This window comes from Festucalex cinctus, chromosome 13, assembly GCF_051991245.1.
Source record: "Festucalex cinctus isolate MCC-2025b chromosome 13, RoL_Fcin_1.0, whole genome shotgun sequence".
NCBI lineage: Eukaryota > Metazoa > Chordata > Actinopteri > Syngnathiformes > Syngnathidae > Festucalex > Festucalex cinctus.
The window spans coordinates 15,934,211-15,952,500 of NC_135423.1; the positions used below are offsets into that span (position 1 = coordinate 15,934,211).

Sequence of the window (18,290 nt, forward strand, 5' to 3'; positions counted from 1 at the left end):
AACTACATGGTGTTTTGTGTGAAGCACTACACTTCCTATGGACCCATTTCTCTAATGGAAGAACAATTGTGAAAGTTGAAGCCCGGCACATTTTGTGTAAATTAGATATGTCTTCCATATCCAAGTCACACAACATTCTTGTCATTCATCATTCAGGTTTGTTTTCAACAACTTTAAAGGATTACGTCTCGATGTGATATTGTATCTCATCTACGATGATTGACATAGCTGTTGTCAAAATTCCTTCATGTATGGGGGTATGTGGAGGACTCCGTCTGTGTTGTCCATAGTACTCCTTTTTTTTTTCCAGCTTGTTATCAGTGCACTTGCTTGTCATCTCCAATACACTGTGCAGTAACTCAAAGCTTTATTCTTCATTTTCATGTTCCCACAATGACAGTCTGGCTGTGTTCTAAATCTTGCATGCTTCTTTACGCTTCTTCAACATACCTTTCCCAACTGTACCCTTGCACGCCTAGAATAACCAGGTATAAGGTATTCAACCTTGTTTCTACCAATCAGTGGTGTGGTTTGTTAAAGTGTATAATATTCAGTCTTTCAAATGAGTAAAGGGTATCTGAACTGTGTCATGCATCATTTCAGGTACCAACTGCAGTGATTTGGTGACTGCAATGTGGAGCTAGCCTAGACACACAATCCCATAAGTGTGGACTTACTTTTGAACACAATAGGGAAAAAAAAAAAAAAAGAGCATGTTGTGCATTTTTTGCTCCATTTTCATCAACCAGTACCCTTTGTCAGTTTTTAGGTACACGTGTTTTTGTTTTCAAAATTATAAAAATACATTATGGCTATGACACCCTTCTGTTCTCTGGGTTGCAAAACCACAAGGATGTGTTGTTGACTTAGCCAGGCAAGCCACAACCACTTACTTGAGAGAAAGAATGTGGGTCTGGACCACAGACTTATTTAAGAATGGAGTAACAATGCCACTTACTCACCGTTGTGAGAAGTAAAGCCACAAGCGGCCATCTTAGGTTGCCACTCGCTTAGGCTGCCTTACTTGAATACATTGATTTCTCCGTGGCATTTTGAAGTTCTTTTCTGTCTCTATGCGAAAATGCCACTGCACATGACATATTGTTCTACTGATAAGACTGGAAGAAGCTCTACATATCCATTCCATTGGTAAGAATAGATGACACGATCTGAGGTGCACATGCACAGGTCAGCCATATTTGGTTGCCAACTACAGTATCGACAGTACATTAGATCAAAATATGTAGGAAGCACCCACAAGTTGTTATTCTAAAATCACATTCGCTCTTTGCTGATTGGTTCTTAACACTGTTTTTTTTTTTTGGGTCAAGTTTGCTCCGCCTTGATTTTTGTTTCTAACTCTAAATTAAAAATGTTATCCTTTCTCTCCTGTTTATTCTCATTGAAGGAGATGGCATGATCACACTTTATTTTACTTTAGTTTAGAATCTATTGACAATTGTTTTGTATGCACAATATTCACGAACATATTTGATTATAAACCTATTCTAAGTCCATTGTCTATTTAAAGATCTAAGTCTTCTCTACTACATTCTTTCTTCACACCATGTACACGCAAGCACGAGGAGAGTATTTACGAGGTGATAGAAATACATGATATATCTCACTCATAAGTAGGCTTCGTGTGGGACCAGCCATAGATGCTGTGGACATCGTAGTGCCTTACTGCCGTCCCATCACTGAGTATCTGTTCGCTGTTCATGCACAGAGTTTTATGATTTAAGCCAAGATGTTTAGATTCCAAGGCTATGTGGACAAAGACACAAAACACATGCAGAGTGAGGAGTTATTGCTTGATAACAAAATGTTAGAGTAAGATGCATAACATATGGTGTTGTGCATGTCCTACGTGGCATATACGGCGGATTCTCAAGCTGAGGGTCACCCAGGCACTTCCCCCCAACTGTACCGTGCACAAAACTGGCAGGCTCATTCATGTCCTGCAGGTAACAACATAGAAACTTGTTTTAAGCATAAAAGTGACATAGTGACATATGTTGTCTTCCAGGTCACTCACAATCCAGAGGCCATCAAATTTCATAGTATTCTTGTAGAAATCCATAATTTCTTGGTGCCACCACTTTGCTGTTGCATTCCGGAAGAAGTCAGGGAAGGCAGTGTAAGCCCTATAGATCTGTCAAGATATGATGTTAACTTGTAGAAACCTGCAAAGATCTAGAATAAACTATACAGTGGAACCTCCAAAACATTATTTATTACACAAAAAAATTCAACTCACTCAAAATTGTATTATTTAGGTATGAAGTTTGTACTGTGTGTGATTCAAATTACCGGTATTAGGCCTACGGATGTTGTTGTTTAGGACAGCATAAGATTTGGTGCAAGCACAACTGATGCAATTAATAGCTGCCATCTAGTGGTGAATGGTGATATTACAACTTAAAACAATACGGTGGACCTGCCTGTTTTAATCATTGACATTTTCTTAAAACATTCATTCATTTTATATTAATCCTTATGAGAAAACATGTTTTGGAAATGAGAACAACCAGGGGCATGGAACAGTTTGTGATTAAATTTGGATGCTCCTCTGTAACGTATCCAATATGTTTATCTCTTATATTTATACCTCTACTTGGGTGTCCCAGTCCAGAGATTCATTTACTATGACATTCGGGTAATCTGGCCAAACCTGCAAGGCAATAATGGCAATGACATCAATACATACGTATGCTGTACTGTATGTAGAGAAAATATTTTTTGCATTTGATTTCAGTATGGCTATACAAGCCACCTTACCTTCCCCCACACGATGTCAGGACTAAGTTTTTTGGGCCATTTTATGAAGACATCTGCTGCATTTCCCCTAACAAAGGCTGGGTAATTAGTCTCATTGGCTGAAATTGCTGGGTCCTGTAATAATATAATAATAATAATAATAACAATAATAATAATAATAATCATCATCATCATAATAAAAAGCAGAAACATATAAAAAAAACAATCTTGTATTTCCTTATTTATTTTTTTCACAATGTGCAAAATACAAAAGCAAAATAATAAAATTACCCTACAGTTTGATATATTTGTTATTTGGGTGTGTTACTAAGAATTTCAAACTTGTTGATTACCAAAATGAAGATGAACCTCATGCCCTCTTTTCTCATGTTAGCAACCAGGTTGGGTAGTCCAGCAAACTCTGGGTCCAGGACAAAGTCAAGCTGCCGATCCATGTAATCAATGTCTGCATACTGCACATCCTGCAGATTACAGTAAGAAAATAAATAAATACATGAATAAATGAATAAATAAATAAATAAACATCATTCTATCATGATTATTTCTGCAAAGTTTCTTTAAAATTTCTTGAAAAAACTCACACTACACTGTCAACCTTGGCAGATTAGACCTTTGTTAATAATTACTCCTTAGCGCATCAATGTAAGTTTTAATGGTTGTGCATCATTTATTTAAAAAAAAATAAATAAATAAAAATTTTTTAAAAAACAACAACAACAGAACATGCCCTGTCGAAGTTATACAATAATGAAATACTGTAATAAGAATCTGCAATTGGCTGGCAACGAGTCCAGGGTGTCCCTTGCCGACTGCCCAAAGCCATCTGAGATAGGCTCCAGCACCTCCCACGACCCTTGTGAGGAATGAGCGGTCAAGAAAATGGATGGATGCAATAAGAATGACATTGCTAGGAAATGAAGCCGAAGGTCACATTTGATTTGATTACATTAAACAGATTCACTGCAATCTATGAAGTCAGTACCTCTTGCTTTATCCAGTCTTATCTTAATTTAGCACTATGTACTTACTGTCCTTTAGGCTTGAAGGACATTTTAAGATATGGACGGACAGTCCATTTGATTGACGATGTATCAATGCACTGCAGAAACCTTAAATTGACAAGAATGATTTGTAGCTAACATGTCTGTGAAATGCTTGGACACAAATGAACTGAGCAGAAAAATGATACAGGGAACCTAAACAAAAAATGTACTTATCTATTTATACTAAACCGCGAGTAGCAAGCTACTACCTGTCAACCCTTTCATGTCTATCATCGCTTTTGAACCTAGAAACATGTGATATATATTCCAACCCCTTCCTTAAAGGTACAGGTCTCTGATGAATGCCTCTCCCATGTGGGTCGCCACAGAATATTTACTCTGAAATGTTGTAGATATTTAATTAAAACATTTATTTGTGCACTTACGTAGGGAATACCTGCTGCCCTCATTTCTTTGTATAGATCCGCTATCTCTGTGTCATTAGCATATCCATAGCGACAAAGCTGGAATCCAAGGGACCAATAAGCAGGTAGAACAGGTCTTCCAATCAGCTATTAAGGTAAAACAAAACAAACAAAGAAGTCAAAACATTTCAGCAAAGCAAAAAGTTCTTATGGAAAAAGTGTGCGTGTGCGTGATAGAGAGAGAGAGACAGAGAGAGAGAGAGAGAGACTGCGTGCGTGTGCGTGTTTGTGTGTTTAGACTGTCCAAATGAGAGCGTGCAATGAAGCGAAAAACTCCCAGCTGCTGCTGCTGCAGTCCATCAACGGAGGCCCAGGGCCAGACACAACGTACACACACCCCTACACACACGCACGCAGGCTCGCAATCACAATTTAAAATGTTACTGTCAAATATGCACACACGCATACACAAACAAACCAGGGAACTAAGACGACTTACAGCAGTGTACTGCTCTACCACATTCTCAGGTGTAGGACCCAGAACCATGTAGAAATCCAGGATGCCTCCCACAGTTCGGTAGGTTAAAGCAGGCGTAGGCTGAAAAGTCACATCTATGTAAAACGAAAGAAAAAAAAAAACATGCTTTTATGGTTTATTTAAACATTTGCAATTATTTTGCCCTGTGTGCAAATCATAGTTGCTCGTCTGGGTATGTTGAGAGCATGAAAAGCAGAAGGGAAAGGAAAAAAAAAAAAAAAAGAATAGTATAAATTAGTATAGTTACATTTTATGTATAATGAATTTATGTGTGAACTCATTACTACATAATTAAGAAACAGGGAATCCCATCAAGCCGTATTGTTTCAACCAACTGGATTTTGGGCTTGCACAAGCATAATTTAAGAATGATCTTCTAGATGTTACATGTTTGGCTTTTTACGTGAGAGCAAATAAACTATACCCTATATCAGGGGTCTCCAAGTTCGGTCCTCGAGAGCCCCTATCCAGCCTGTTTTCCATGTTTCTCTCCACTAACACACCCGATTCATGGTCGGGATCATTATCAGGCTTCTGCAAAGCTTGCTGATTAGATTCAGCTGTGCTGAAGGACGGAGACATGGAAACCAGGCTGGATAGGGGCTCTCGAGGACCGAATTTGGAGATCCCTGCCCTACATATAAAGTATACACTGTACAGTATATGACTGTAAAACATGTTTGTTTTTAGCTGCAGTGTGTTGATGTCTTTTGCTGTTAGCTATACATAGATTCCAATATGTAAAAAAAAGAAAAGAAAAGAAAACACTCAATGAGTTGCATCGGGCTTTAAGTAGGCTTCCTGTCATGCATCCTAAAATATTCCATTAATATTAATATCTAGAGTAAATGCCCACTACATCCATGTCAAGGCTTATGCTGACATAATGTGTTTCAAGAAGCGTGTGCATTTGCGTGTGTGTGCGTGTATGTGCAAGTTGTGATTTCCTCTCACCCATTGCATTGCTGTTGAGCAGCAGCACACCATGAGCATCAGCAGTGTTCTCCAGGCCCATATAGAATGGGTGGACTCCGTAGCAGTTCATCTTGTACTATAACAAGGAGAACACAGCCAAGTTTCGGACTTTCATTTGTGGGTCCTCCGTTGTTTGTCTGGTTGTACATGAGCATTTTTGTTTTTAGCCATAGTAAAATCCGTGCTAATTGTAAAGTGTGGAACCTTGAGAGTTGCATACCCAATTGAACATTGTAATGGGAATATGAAACAAGATGGACTTGGCAACAGCAGTGATGTACTAGAGATGTCAACATCTATGACAAAAGCTCATGGGCATGTCAGGTTTCATTAGCTTCCTCCTCCACTGGTACCTAAGGAGCTGTTAAAAGTATGTGTGTAGCTGAGATTGCATGTGTGGGTGGGGGTGTGCTTGCAAGGGTGTGTATGTGACCATTGCGCTGCTACCTCTTTGACATAAGTCAATAAGAAGGAGGAAGGGGTTGTAATGTGATTTCTACAATCACTGTAAGGTACTTATGTTGACCCAGCCACACCCATGGTGTCACATGATATTGTTACAGGGCACACATTTGGTTGAAAATGACGTGGAAAAATATTTTGGATTTAATTTGACCAAACCAAGCCTTTAATGAACCCGTTTGGTGATGTGTATGGCCATCCTATTATTTACATTCTTAGGCTAGGTAAATAAATACATTTTTTTATTAGACTGAATACAACAACAAGCTACCCCTACTACAATATTTGGTCATGTTGGTACTGTATTTTATCTACTTAAGATGATAAAATGTAACTGTCCCAAAATATGCGTCATTTTTAAAGATTGTATATTGAACAGATGCATGGAATAAAGTATCTAGAACAATGGAACTTAACCTGGGTTCAAATGATTTGTGATGATATCCCCCGATTGGCCATCTTTGGCTGTAGGTGATCATGCTACATTGGTTGGGCTCTCTGTGCCGCAGGGAATTTGGTGTGCTCAGAAGTCAACTTGTGACTGTTGTGATGATACATCGTCATGTCATTCGTTATTACTGTAAACCCTTCATACTAACTATGTCAACCAAAAAAAGAAAATATAGTCGGAAAAATATTTGCAATGTGAATTCACATGTATGGTGTAACTTATGGTGTTCCGTGTTCCACAGGGTTCAATTCTGGGGCCTCTGCTGTTTTCATTGTATCTGCTGTCCCTGGGTTCCATTTTAAGAAAAAAGTGGTGGTTGTTCTAAAGGTGAATGATGGGACTCAGTGTCCATGATTTTCAATGCCAAGTTGAACAATTCTAGTCCAGCACAACTAGCTATATCACAAAACTAAATGAAAACTTCTTTAAACTTCATTGATATGGGGACTACAAGAACACAACACTTTCTGATTTCAAGGTGAAGAGAGCCAGATTAGACGAAAAAGCCCCTCCCTGTTTATTTTGTTCACCAGGTAACCATCGAATTTGAAAAAAAAAAAAAGAAAGAAAAAAAAAGTCATTTGAATCACAGTTACATTCAACACAGTTACATCCAAATGGTGACGAACAACTGACCTAAATAAATAAATAAATACATAATATGATAAGATACTTACACCAGGAGGTTGATCTTTGGCGAACATACCCCAGGTGTGATAGTTCAGGTCATGTCTGTATGTTAAATGCTCTGTCTCGCCAAAGCCGTAGACATAATTGGATGGCAGACGTGTTGATACTTGAATAAACATGTCTGAGAAGGTGAAACCTGGCACCGATGAGTCCCAACTGAGATAAAGTGACAAAGACTTAGAATCAATCAGAGGGGATAATTGTAAAGGGAGTTATTCGCATTACAATATTTAACAAACATCAAAGTTAACCCCCCAAGGAAGTCATGGCATAATTTCAGATATAATAATTAGCAACATTTCAAGTATGTTGTTTATTACATACTCTGAATCTCTAAAAAAAAAAAAATACTTGCACTCACATTATCGTCCCTGTGCTTTTCCGTATGACCTGGATGCCAAATGGATCACTTTTGAAAAGGACCTTGTAAAGCCGTTTGTCCTCATTAGTCTCTGGAACAGGTGGGACAGACAGCGGAACTGGAACCTCATAACGATCTGTGGCTGGGTCCCAGATCTGGACAGAAGGGCATATTAGTATGTGTGTGGTGAACACACATGATGTAGCACTGGTGGAAACAAAATGATTCAGGATAGGGAAATGTGCTATTTACTGATATATTTACTATATAGCCAAAAATACTGAAACAAGAGGGCCTGAGGGGTCTAATGCAGCTATAATATCTAATGGCCAGGATTATTTCAGTAGGCCATGTTAACTTATACTTCACAATGGTAAAATAGTTTACATTATAGGTGATATGGTACATGGACAAATAAACAGACCTTGAACTGCAGCATGTTACTGCTGTGGTAGGTGATCTGAACATGGAGGTAGTCAATGTCAGGTGACTCAGCGCGGCCCCTGCTCTGGTACTTTATGTTCCGATTGATTTGGAGCCAAATGCCAGATGTGGTCGCCTCATTTAAAATGACATGGTATCCGTAGTCTTTTGGATAGAAGCACCAGGGGACGCGTTCAATGTTGCTTTGCTGAAAAAGGATGTTGGGAGAAGAAAGAATATTTTAGACGACGAAAGGAAAATGGAGTTCTGAAAGGGCATTTCCCCCTCACCTTCCAAATGCACCCTCGGGCCTTGCACTTTGCCTCATCTGCATTCTCCTCGGGGTGGCAGTCAAAGCGTTGGTACTCTTCTTGCACCAAGTCCCAACGTACAAGATACGTCTCCCCCAGAGTTAAAGACAGGCGTCGTAAGAAAAGAACCTGCATTTTAGTCGGAGTTGTAAGTGGCAATATTGTGAGAAAGTTGTCATTATCTTCCCTGCGAATGAATGGCAACCAATCTACGGTGCAGCCTCCCTTTCAATCACAGTAAGATGGGATATTGGCTCCAGTATTGCCACAACCCTGAAAAGAATAACTAGTCCAAAATTTGTAGGCAAAAGGTGCCATTATGACAGTGATGAGACATTGGGCCTCTTGTATTGATGGTTCTTAAAACATATTTTGTATAAATAATGTATATTATTATTATTATTATCATCATCATCATCATCATCATCATTATTATTATTATTATTATTATTATTATTATTATTATTATTATTATTATTATTATTATTAGTTGTAGTAGTAGTAGTAGTAGAAGAAGATTTTGGTAATGTGTAAGTACTGTACATTATTTTGCCATAAAAAGCACATATTCAATTATGTTGTTGGTATTTTACAGAAAAAAAAATACTTAGGAAGTTTGAGATGTTACTAAAGCAAAATTTATTAGCATAAAAGTCACTGTTGTGCATATCTTTTCACAAAAAGTTTGTTTTCTTATTTTTTGGTCCAAAATAGGCGATTTGGGTGTTCTATTGCTGATGGTTCGTTTCTGTTTACACAGTAATGAAACACAATGTTCTGTGAGCCTTGAAACTTAAAGGGATAGTTTGGATTTTTTGACATGAATCTCTATTTCATCCTCACCTCCAGTGTGTGCGATCAGCACTGACTTACCCTTGACAGTGTTCTGTGAGACGAGTTCTGGTCCGGTGCTTGACGAGAAGAAAATAGTCCGGCGAGTTGGATGGGGTCACCTAAATAAAGCGTTTTTCTTCTAAAACAATTTGTGTTCAAAAGAGTGATACATTTGCACACAAAACTCCCTCCTGAAAAAAAGTCAGACGCCATTACCGCTGGGCACTAATTTTCTGTTCGTTCGTATCACTGCGCGTCGCCCTGTAGACAGCTGATAGACGCGCTGCAGACAGCTGATAGTCGCGCCTTCCGCCGTCGAAAAGACAAACAATTTGAAGATTAGTGCGTGTCTATCAGCTGCATACGGGGCGCCGTGCAGTGATACGAACGAACAGAAAAGTAGTGCCCGGCGGTAATGGCGTCTGACTTTTTTTCAGGAGAGAGTATTGTGATGCAAATGTATCACTGTTTTGAACACGAATTGTTTTAGAAGAAAAACGCTTTATTTAGGTGACCTCAGCCAACTCGCCGGACTATTTTCTTGTCATCCAACATCGGACCAGAACTCATCTCACAGAACACTGTCAAGGGTAAGTCAGTGCTGATCGCACACACTGGATGTGAGGATGAAATAGAGATTCATGTAAAAAAATCTGAACGATCCCTTTAATGCTCTAAATTGGTTGGCACTCAATATGTTCTCTTTATTTCTTCAAGGGACAGCAACAAGAAAAATCAAGTTTTTGGAGCTTTTAGCCGTGTTAAAATGCTAATTCCGCACCAAAAACATGACCGAAGTGGTGTTTTCCTGCATTCGCCCCTCTGAGAAATTCTAGGTCAGGACGTCAGCCTCAGGTTTGTCATTCAAACAGTCGTGGTCATGACTGGGATATGGCCTGGGGACAGTTATGATCCAACCCTACAGTATGAATTCTACCTACCAACACGTAGCCTGACATATTACATTTTACCTTATAAACCACATCAGACAGTAAAAGTGAGTATTTCTGTTATGTAGTGTAAAAAAAAGGGTTGGTGCACCACATTTCTTTTGTTTTATAGACTCTACAGTAAAATACTACTGAGAATAAATGTAGGAGTGGAATGAGGCCAATTCTCCTACAGGGCAAAGCTTTGTACAGACCGTCTTCCTTGAGACTGACTAACTGATGTGCTTGATGTTGTTTGTGCTACCAATTAAGACACATCTGTTAATTTCCAAAGCTGCTTCAACAGCCTCTATGAGGAACTATGACTCATAGCAAATCTTGAGGGAGCACTACAGTCACAGTACCTCCCTAAAGTTTATGGATCTGTTGGGTAGACTTAGTGATGTTCATCAAAATGAGTCCTGTTCTTTTAAAGTTATATTCCCATTATTAAACGGAGTAAAATATTGGATGGGGAACATCTGAACGCAGAGGTTCAGCTGGGAAATACTGTGAAGGCATGATTCAAAATGAAAGCAAAAAAATTGGAGTGGAATACACCAAATGCAGTGAAGGTGACATGAGACGTGTACACAGTTATATCATAAATGAACTAATGTGTATTAAAAACAATCAAGAAAATGAATCAAGCCAGCAGTGGCCGACCGAATTAGAGTTTAGAACGCTTTTGTCCTTCACATCCAGACAATGCTGGTGTAAAATTTGATAAAAGTACCTTTCTGTGTTTGACCAGAAAAACCTTGAGCATATCTACACATGAAAGTACCGTTTTCAGTATGGGGGAAACGATCTACTGGTGAACTGGATGTTTTCTCATTTCATAGACTCTTGTCTTATAGTTTTTTAACTCATAACCCTCTTCGCACATGAAAGGTTTGTTGCTCTTAGTCATTTTTTTCCCTGTCTTTTTTTTTTTTTTTAAATATATATAAACACCCACCCACTGTAAATTGTTACCATTTCTCACACTTAGTGGCTAACCTTGAAATGGTGCAGCCAGTATTGTAAGTCACCCACCTTGCATCCGTCCTGCATCAATGCAACATGTATTTAACCACTGAAGTAATACAATATATTTTTAATTGAAGATAAATAAAAGCAAATATTGCCTTAACAAAAGATTATTATAAATACTTAGTATAAGTACTTTATTATTTGTTTTATACTTTACAGTATGCCACTTTTATATTTTGTACCCGGAAACATTCATCAGCTTCATGTGGCTCCATGAGTGTAAATAAAGAAGCAGATCTATGAATGTTAATAATATGAGTTACATGTGTGTGAATGAGGATGAATATGAATAAAACAGTACCTCCTTGGCTGCATCATATTCTATGTTGGAATTTGGAACATTAGTAGTAGAGTTTCCATGAGATCCAGGGTCCACGTGTGTCACAGAGACAGATGTAGGAGGATGGGGAACCCCTAAGATTGTGATGTTCTCAAAATGTAAGTCGTTGGGATCTCTGTAGCCAGCATGCATCACCTGCATGGTCAGTACCCCCTGTGAAACAGAAAAGTCAGAGTATGCTTGATGCCTATTCAAGTCCTCCATCCATCATACTTGTTGTTTCTAACTGGATAAAAAGCCCACTGTGGTAACTAACTCAGGGAATTCAATTTGCTTTTATGCCTGGAAATTTGACACCCATCATATCCTTTTATGGGATAAATTATATTAGCAAAGAAATCCTGAGCAGAATAAGTATGATCAGTCATGAGACATTTTCTGTACCAGAAAGATCCAGGCTGGTGTTGAACTTTGAACTTGAGCCCAAAGCCAGATGAAAAGTGCTATTAACAACAAAACAGGTGTGTAAGGGAGACTTACATACTGAACAGTGAATTTGTAGTGGATGTAGTTGCCTTTTTTAACAGTGTCTGTGGAAAAAAAGAGAACAGATGTTGGAATTTGTCAGAGTGATTTGACATAGCCGGTGTACTGTCACGCTGAGTGACTGACCTTCATTTGTTCATCTGTGTGAGCAGAATGTTTAAACAGTTCTGGTACAAGCAATTTCATTTTGTAAGTTGCACATCCTTAATGGAACAGCTTTATACATGTATCAATCAAAGTAAAGCAGTAAAGTGTAACTGAAATAGTCATTGTCCTTTACATGAGTACTCATTACCATAATCCTTTAAATACACTGTAAAATATGGAATTCCTCAACTACTATTTGGACTAATTTGTAGATAACGTATGAATAAAGTGATACACAAAAGAGCTTAAAGAGCTTAAAGCTTAAAGTGACATGCTGTATACCGGTACTTATATTTGGAGCAACATAAACACTATTGAGAAATATTACCTCTGGAATCTCCGTCATCCCAGAACAGCTCCCCTGCAGCCTGGGCTTGATCATCAAGAGCAATGATCAAACCCATTGGATTGCGTCGACTGTAGATCAAAACAGGAAACAGAAACAACTTTTACATGCATTATTGAATACTTAATACAGTCTTGGGATGTCTGACCATTATTTATGTCACAGCTAAAAATACACTGAACAAAAATATAAACTCAACACTTTTGTTTTTGCTCCCATTTTTCAAGAGCTGGACTCAAAGATCTAAAAAAAAATTCAACATACACAAAAGGCTGTACTGTCAGAAACCATCTCAGGGAAGTTCATATGTGTTCTAGTCCTCATTAGGGTCTTGACCCGACTGCAGTTTGTCATCGTAACCGACTTGAGTGGGCAAATGCTCACATTTGATGGTGACTGGCATGTTGGAGAGGTGTTCTCTTCATGGATGACAACAACCTACAGCTACAACTACAACTCTACAGGATAGAGCTGTGTTGCAGACCAGACCCCCACAATAAAGCAAAACTGCACAATTCAGAAGGGCCTTTTATTGTGGTCAGCCAAAGGCACACCTCTACTATAATCATGCGGTCTAATTAACTCATTTGCTCCCAATAACATAAATACGTTTTTTTTTAAAATGTTCCCAAAGACGTATTTATACGTTTTTTTGTTTTTTTAATGCTAGAGCATACAGAAGGCTTTGATGCAGCCTCTCAACTGCAAAGAACGGTTGCAGAAATGGTAGTTAGTACACAAATGGCCAGCAGGTGGCAGCAGAGCAAAGGAGATCAACCAGGGCAATGTAGAAAAAAAGCTCAATTACTTACAATTTTAAATAGATTTGTGAAAACTGATTAAACTTAGCTCTCTTCTAATGCTAATTGCTGCAAAACGGAAACAGATAGAAACATACTTTTTTTCCTGATGAAAGAAGAAACTTTAATCTTTCTTTTGATAGGTTCCATGCCTTTATAGCAATCGAATTCAATATTCTGTGGGCCTTGCGAAATCAGTCAAAATCCAGTAAAACAGCCGGGAGCGAACGGGATTGCTTCTGTGAAAATGGCTGTTAGTGAATGAGTTAACATCTTGATATGCCACATCTATGAGGTGGGATGGATTATCTTGGAAGAGGAGAAAGGCACACTCACAGATTTAGACAATTTTATGAGTAATATTTGATGGAAAGATCAGAAGTACAGCTGAAGAAAAAATGGATCAAAAACAAGTGTTTATATTTTTGTTCAGTGTAACATTTTTGGATATTTCCCCTTTAGTTGTATTCCAACGTCAGATATTATGCAAGATGAATAATTAAGATTTGTGGAGCACTAAGGGGTCGTACCAAGCCTTCAGATGATTAAACATTGATTGAAATACATGCCCATATCATTAATATAGCCAGCATATTTTATAGACCACATTTTCCAATTTTACGCAATGATTAAGTAGTCTTATGCATCTTATGCAATTGTCACCCAGGGAACGGGGTGATTAGTGCAAGCCAGATCCCCCTCTCCCAGCAGTGGACTCCTTGGGGACTTCCAGACATCCCCAAGAGAGATGATCAAAATATGATTCATGTTGTATAAGCTGCTCAAAGGTTGCCACAGGTAGTCTTAAAGTTTGACATCATAGAGTGCACAACTTGTTGGCAACTGACTGACTACTAATTCCATGGGAATTACACCTTCTCCAAATCTCTCTAATCTCTAAGACTGACAATGTTGGGGTAAACTTTAGTGGTCTTTTCCAGGAGCAGCTAGTATAATACCATAGGTATTTTAGATCCTAGTTGTTCAGTTAGCTATGCTGTGGAGTTTCTCAACTAATTGGCAACCTCAGCGCTATGGAGGAGGCTTCCCCCATCTCCAACTTTTATACCCTTAGACCCCAGTTACCCTTATTGGGTATGGATGCTCGCAACACTGGTGACAGTCTAACCACAGGCATTTTTGCTTTCTGTTTAATTAAAGTGTGTTTGTGAGTCTGTACCTGTATGTGGTAGTGACAGCAGGTTTCTGAGTGGGGAGAACTGCACCGCCTCTTATGTGTAAACCAAGCTTGTCACCCGGTAGATGAAGCTCAATTTTTTGTCTGCGGACTGCTAAGGGTTGCATCTGATTGGTAAGACAACAGAATATGTTACACAGATTGTCTAAATGCAGATCTGAGATTCCATACTACCAATACAGATGTTTATTTTGCTTTGTATACCAACCTAGCCTCCTTGTATTAAAAAATCCTTTTGTAAAGTCTTCTACAGTTCATCTCACGCTCTCATTGCTGAAGAGGCCTAGATAGTGCACACTTAATTTCTGATCTCCTGAGGCCTGAACTTTTATCGCAGGCCAAAACAATTTAAAAGGATCTTCTCTCTATCTCATCTCATTCACAATCCTATTCTAGGTCCCGTTATCCTCTCATGTGATGTTCTAATTTTCTCTTCTCTGTGTTCCCAATTCCATCAAGGTGTGTGTCATTTTATGCAGTACATTGCTGTGGCTGTGTGTGTGGGCTGGGGAGTCCTGTGAATTTTCTTTATTTAAACATGTACAGTATTGCATGTGATTCAAATGTGGTAAACTAACAAATCATATTTAAGTAAAAGGGAAATTATGTCAGTTCACCACGTTTTAAGCATGTTAGACTAATGTAATGAAGTACTTTGTCTTCATTGTATACAAGTAGTTTAAAATCCTTATCTCACTGACTGTCCACAACACTTCATAGCCTGTTCTCGCGGGGACCCCAGTTCAATAACATCCACCCTCAACATGCCCTTGACACATTGATGTGGCGTCCTTGAGCAAGACACCATTACCCCGAACTGCTCCCCAGGCTGTTCTAGTGTGTGCCACTAAAACTGTGTGTTTGCTGTGTCCAATACTGTGATGGGTCAAAGGCAGAGGTCACATTTCTTGTACAGTTATGTATGTGTGTGTGTGTACTTGACAAATAAATATTTTTATTATCTTCTAAGTTTGTAGCATATCAGTAGAGCACATTAAGATCAGTTTTAAGGATCATTGGTGTCAGAGCAACTGTTTGGAAGAACATGAGATGATTTAGTTAACATTAATAACATATTTCTTATTTTATTTTATTTTTATTTATTTTTGTTTTATGTTCATGCTTTTTTTATATATATATATATCGAGTGACATCTGTACCATTGGGTAGAAGCTAATATTTTGAAAACTTGATTTTTGTTAAGTACAACTGCACAAAAGAAATATAAAAGGCTTTTTGAATTGATTGTTAAAGGGCTAAGGGGTCTTCTGTTCTTCTCGTAATAGTCATCCCGCCTACTTTTCTAGTTTTTTTTTCCCGTGAATGTGTTTGTATTTCTGTCTTTTTCCACTCATATTGTGTCTTCTTCTTTCACTTCATAATTCCATTAGCTTTCTTAGTCCAGCATACGTCTTGCCATAGCCCTCATCTTCGTTCCTAGACAACCACTTGGGACCAAACAGGACATATGAACCAGCAATGACAAAATCTAATCATCCATCTGATCGTCGGCCGCTTTACAATGCCACTGTGACGTCCGAAATAAGATCCCAGAGAGACTAAACACCTCTTTTATCTCTCTGTAAGGGAGATGGTCTCTCCATTCTCGTCTGCACACCTGCTTTCACTCTATCTTTGTCTCCAGCCTCGCTCCGTCTTATCTCCCTTGTTCGCAGTCCCCGACAAAGAACTTCATGCATAGACTTCCACGTGAAACTGTGTTCTTTGTGAGTGCTAATGCCTCTAATACTGATAAACCCCCTCTGCAATCATTCTCTTGAGCACTACATTTACCATTTGATTGCACCTGTAGAATTGAAGCATTCTTGCGCAATAAATTAATCCAGCAGTGATGCAGTGGCAAAGAATCCAGTTTAGCCTGTTCATGATCCCTCTCCCTTGTTGAGGAGGCTTAGGATATTTACTTTTTGTTAAGACTGTATCAAGGAGATGCTAATTTGACTCCATTGACATTTGTGAATCACTTGTTTTTGAATTGGATTACACCTTACCAGATGATCAGCTCTTCACAGAGGCTTAAATCATTTAATTGGTGTGCCCATCTAGAGGGTGTTACAAATGATTATGCTCGAATTAGGGATGTTCGTTACTACTTTTTTTCAGATTGATAATACAAGTAGGCCCTACTCAACTCTTCAGAAGTAACTGATACCATGTACAGATACCACCACTACTACAAATGTTAAAGACTTGTTAAATATAATTTTTGCATTTCAAAATGAGTATACAAAGTCTTACCGTCTCATAGTCATACCACAAAGCGTCCGGGATATATGCATCCAACATAATTACACCCTGCAAAAAAAAAAAAAAAAAAAAAAGACAATATTTCAACTTCAACCTTGATCTATTTTCTCTTCCAATTATGTTTTTGTGGGTCCGAGTTACAAAGAACAAAGATTAATTCCTTATTATTAAACTTTCTGTCCTTTTCTGCATGCTGATCATAATCTTACACGGTGCGACGGTAGATGCTAACGTACACCACAAATGACACATTTAAAAAAATATTAAAATAATGAGACATCTCAGATAAGTCATTTTAAACAGTATATTGTGTGATTCATGATTTCTACACAGCTGCTTGTGACATTTCAGTCTGCAGCACTATGATGCAACTCATGATGGGAAAGACCATATCAACTGACAACCGGTGACAGTTTTTGATGGCTCAAGGTGGCGGACAGACAAGAGCAATCAATAGAAGAGCACCAGTCCTTTGATAGCGTTGTCAGATCATGGCTCTTTGTGGCAGGGAGGAAGGCATTGAATGAAGGAGCCACCCCAACCCTCCTTCTAAAAAAAGACCAAATTATTAATAACAATGTGTCAGTGGTGTCGAGTAACCCTGCCCATCAAAAGCATGTCACGTGTCATCTCTTTAGCAGCATATTTCCCCCCCCCCCCCCTCTAAAGACAAGACAATAAAAATATGAGGCAACAATACACAGTTTTAATATTGTAAAAAGGAGGTAAAATATCACCTTATCGAGCTATAAGAACACAATAACCACACAGAAGGCTCAACGGGCACGGAACCATATTTATGTGTGTAAAAACAATTTAAAGTATTGTTATATGCAATTTTAAATCAATTTATAATAAGGCAACAAACAGTATATATTGTCAAAATGCAATACCTATGTTCAAATTGAAAAAATAAATAAATAAATTGCAATGAGTACGGGGGCAAGACTTTGTAAAGGGTAACATTTATTCCAGATCACAGAGTTTGGGTACCTCATTTTTTGGTGTTTGATTTACTTGCCATACCTATCAGTCAACACGCTGTCAAATGGACAAGAACAGAAAGGCTAAGTAATGCTGCTAGCATTGCTGCTAACGGTGATTCAGAGGCAGAGAGCATGAGTGCTGTCTCCACGCTTGCATAACCAAAGCAAGCACTTTAAACCACAAGGTAGACCACAGTTTGATCTTCATGCGATACTATGATCAGTAGGCAGGGGTTAGACGGGTAGCAAGCAACACAGAAAGTCAGCAGAAGTGAGGTGAAAGTGATCCTGGATGAAATGGAAAAAGGATCACACACATGAGTTGACAGCTGCTGATTAGGAGAATCAAGATGAGAAATGGAGCTCACATTTGATGTAAGTAAGAAATGAAAAGCCGAGTGGAAAAAATGGGCAAAAATATGGTGTGGATGGTGACCAGAGGGGATGATGGGAAGCGAGTCAATAGATCTACCCTGTTTTCCACCAAGATCAAGGTTACTGCAGCTACTGAACTGAAAGAT

The 18,290-nt window shown here is 38.5% G+C and overlaps 1 protein-coding gene across 1 annotated transcript in view; it reads right to left on the reverse strand.

Moving 5' to 3' along the window:
* Positions 1-18,290, reverse strand: part of si (sucrase-isomaltase) — a 70,534-nt gene that overhangs the window by 14,526 nt on the left and 37,718 nt on the right. Inside the window, exons 20-37 of the mRNA XM_077540841.1 lie at positions 16,775-16,831; positions 14,498-14,622; positions 12,500-12,588; positions 12,019-12,068; positions 11,500-11,691; positions 8,380-8,529; positions 8,091-8,297; positions 7,667-7,821; positions 7,293-7,461; positions 5,682-5,778; positions 4,689-4,801; positions 4,211-4,336; positions 3,114-3,242; positions 2,782-2,895; positions 2,612-2,674; positions 2,039-2,155; positions 1,871-1,961; positions 1,629-1,767 (exon numbers count right to left, since the gene is read on the reverse strand). Coding sequence (XP_077396967.1) covers positions 1,629-1,767; positions 1,871-1,961; positions 2,039-2,155; positions 2,612-2,674; positions 2,782-2,895; positions 3,114-3,242; positions 4,211-4,336; positions 4,689-4,801; positions 5,682-5,778; positions 7,293-7,461; positions 7,667-7,821; positions 8,091-8,297; positions 8,380-8,529; positions 11,500-11,691; positions 12,019-12,068; positions 12,500-12,588; positions 14,498-14,622; positions 16,775-16,831 — 2,183 coding nt within the window. The remainder of the gene's footprint in view (positions 1-1,628; positions 1,768-1,870; positions 1,962-2,038; positions 2,156-2,611; positions 2,675-2,781; positions 2,896-3,113; positions 3,243-4,210; positions 4,337-4,688; positions 4,802-5,681; positions 5,779-7,292; positions 7,462-7,666; positions 7,822-8,090; positions 8,298-8,379; positions 8,530-11,499; positions 11,692-12,018; positions 12,069-12,499; positions 12,589-14,497; positions 14,623-16,774; positions 16,832-18,290) is intronic.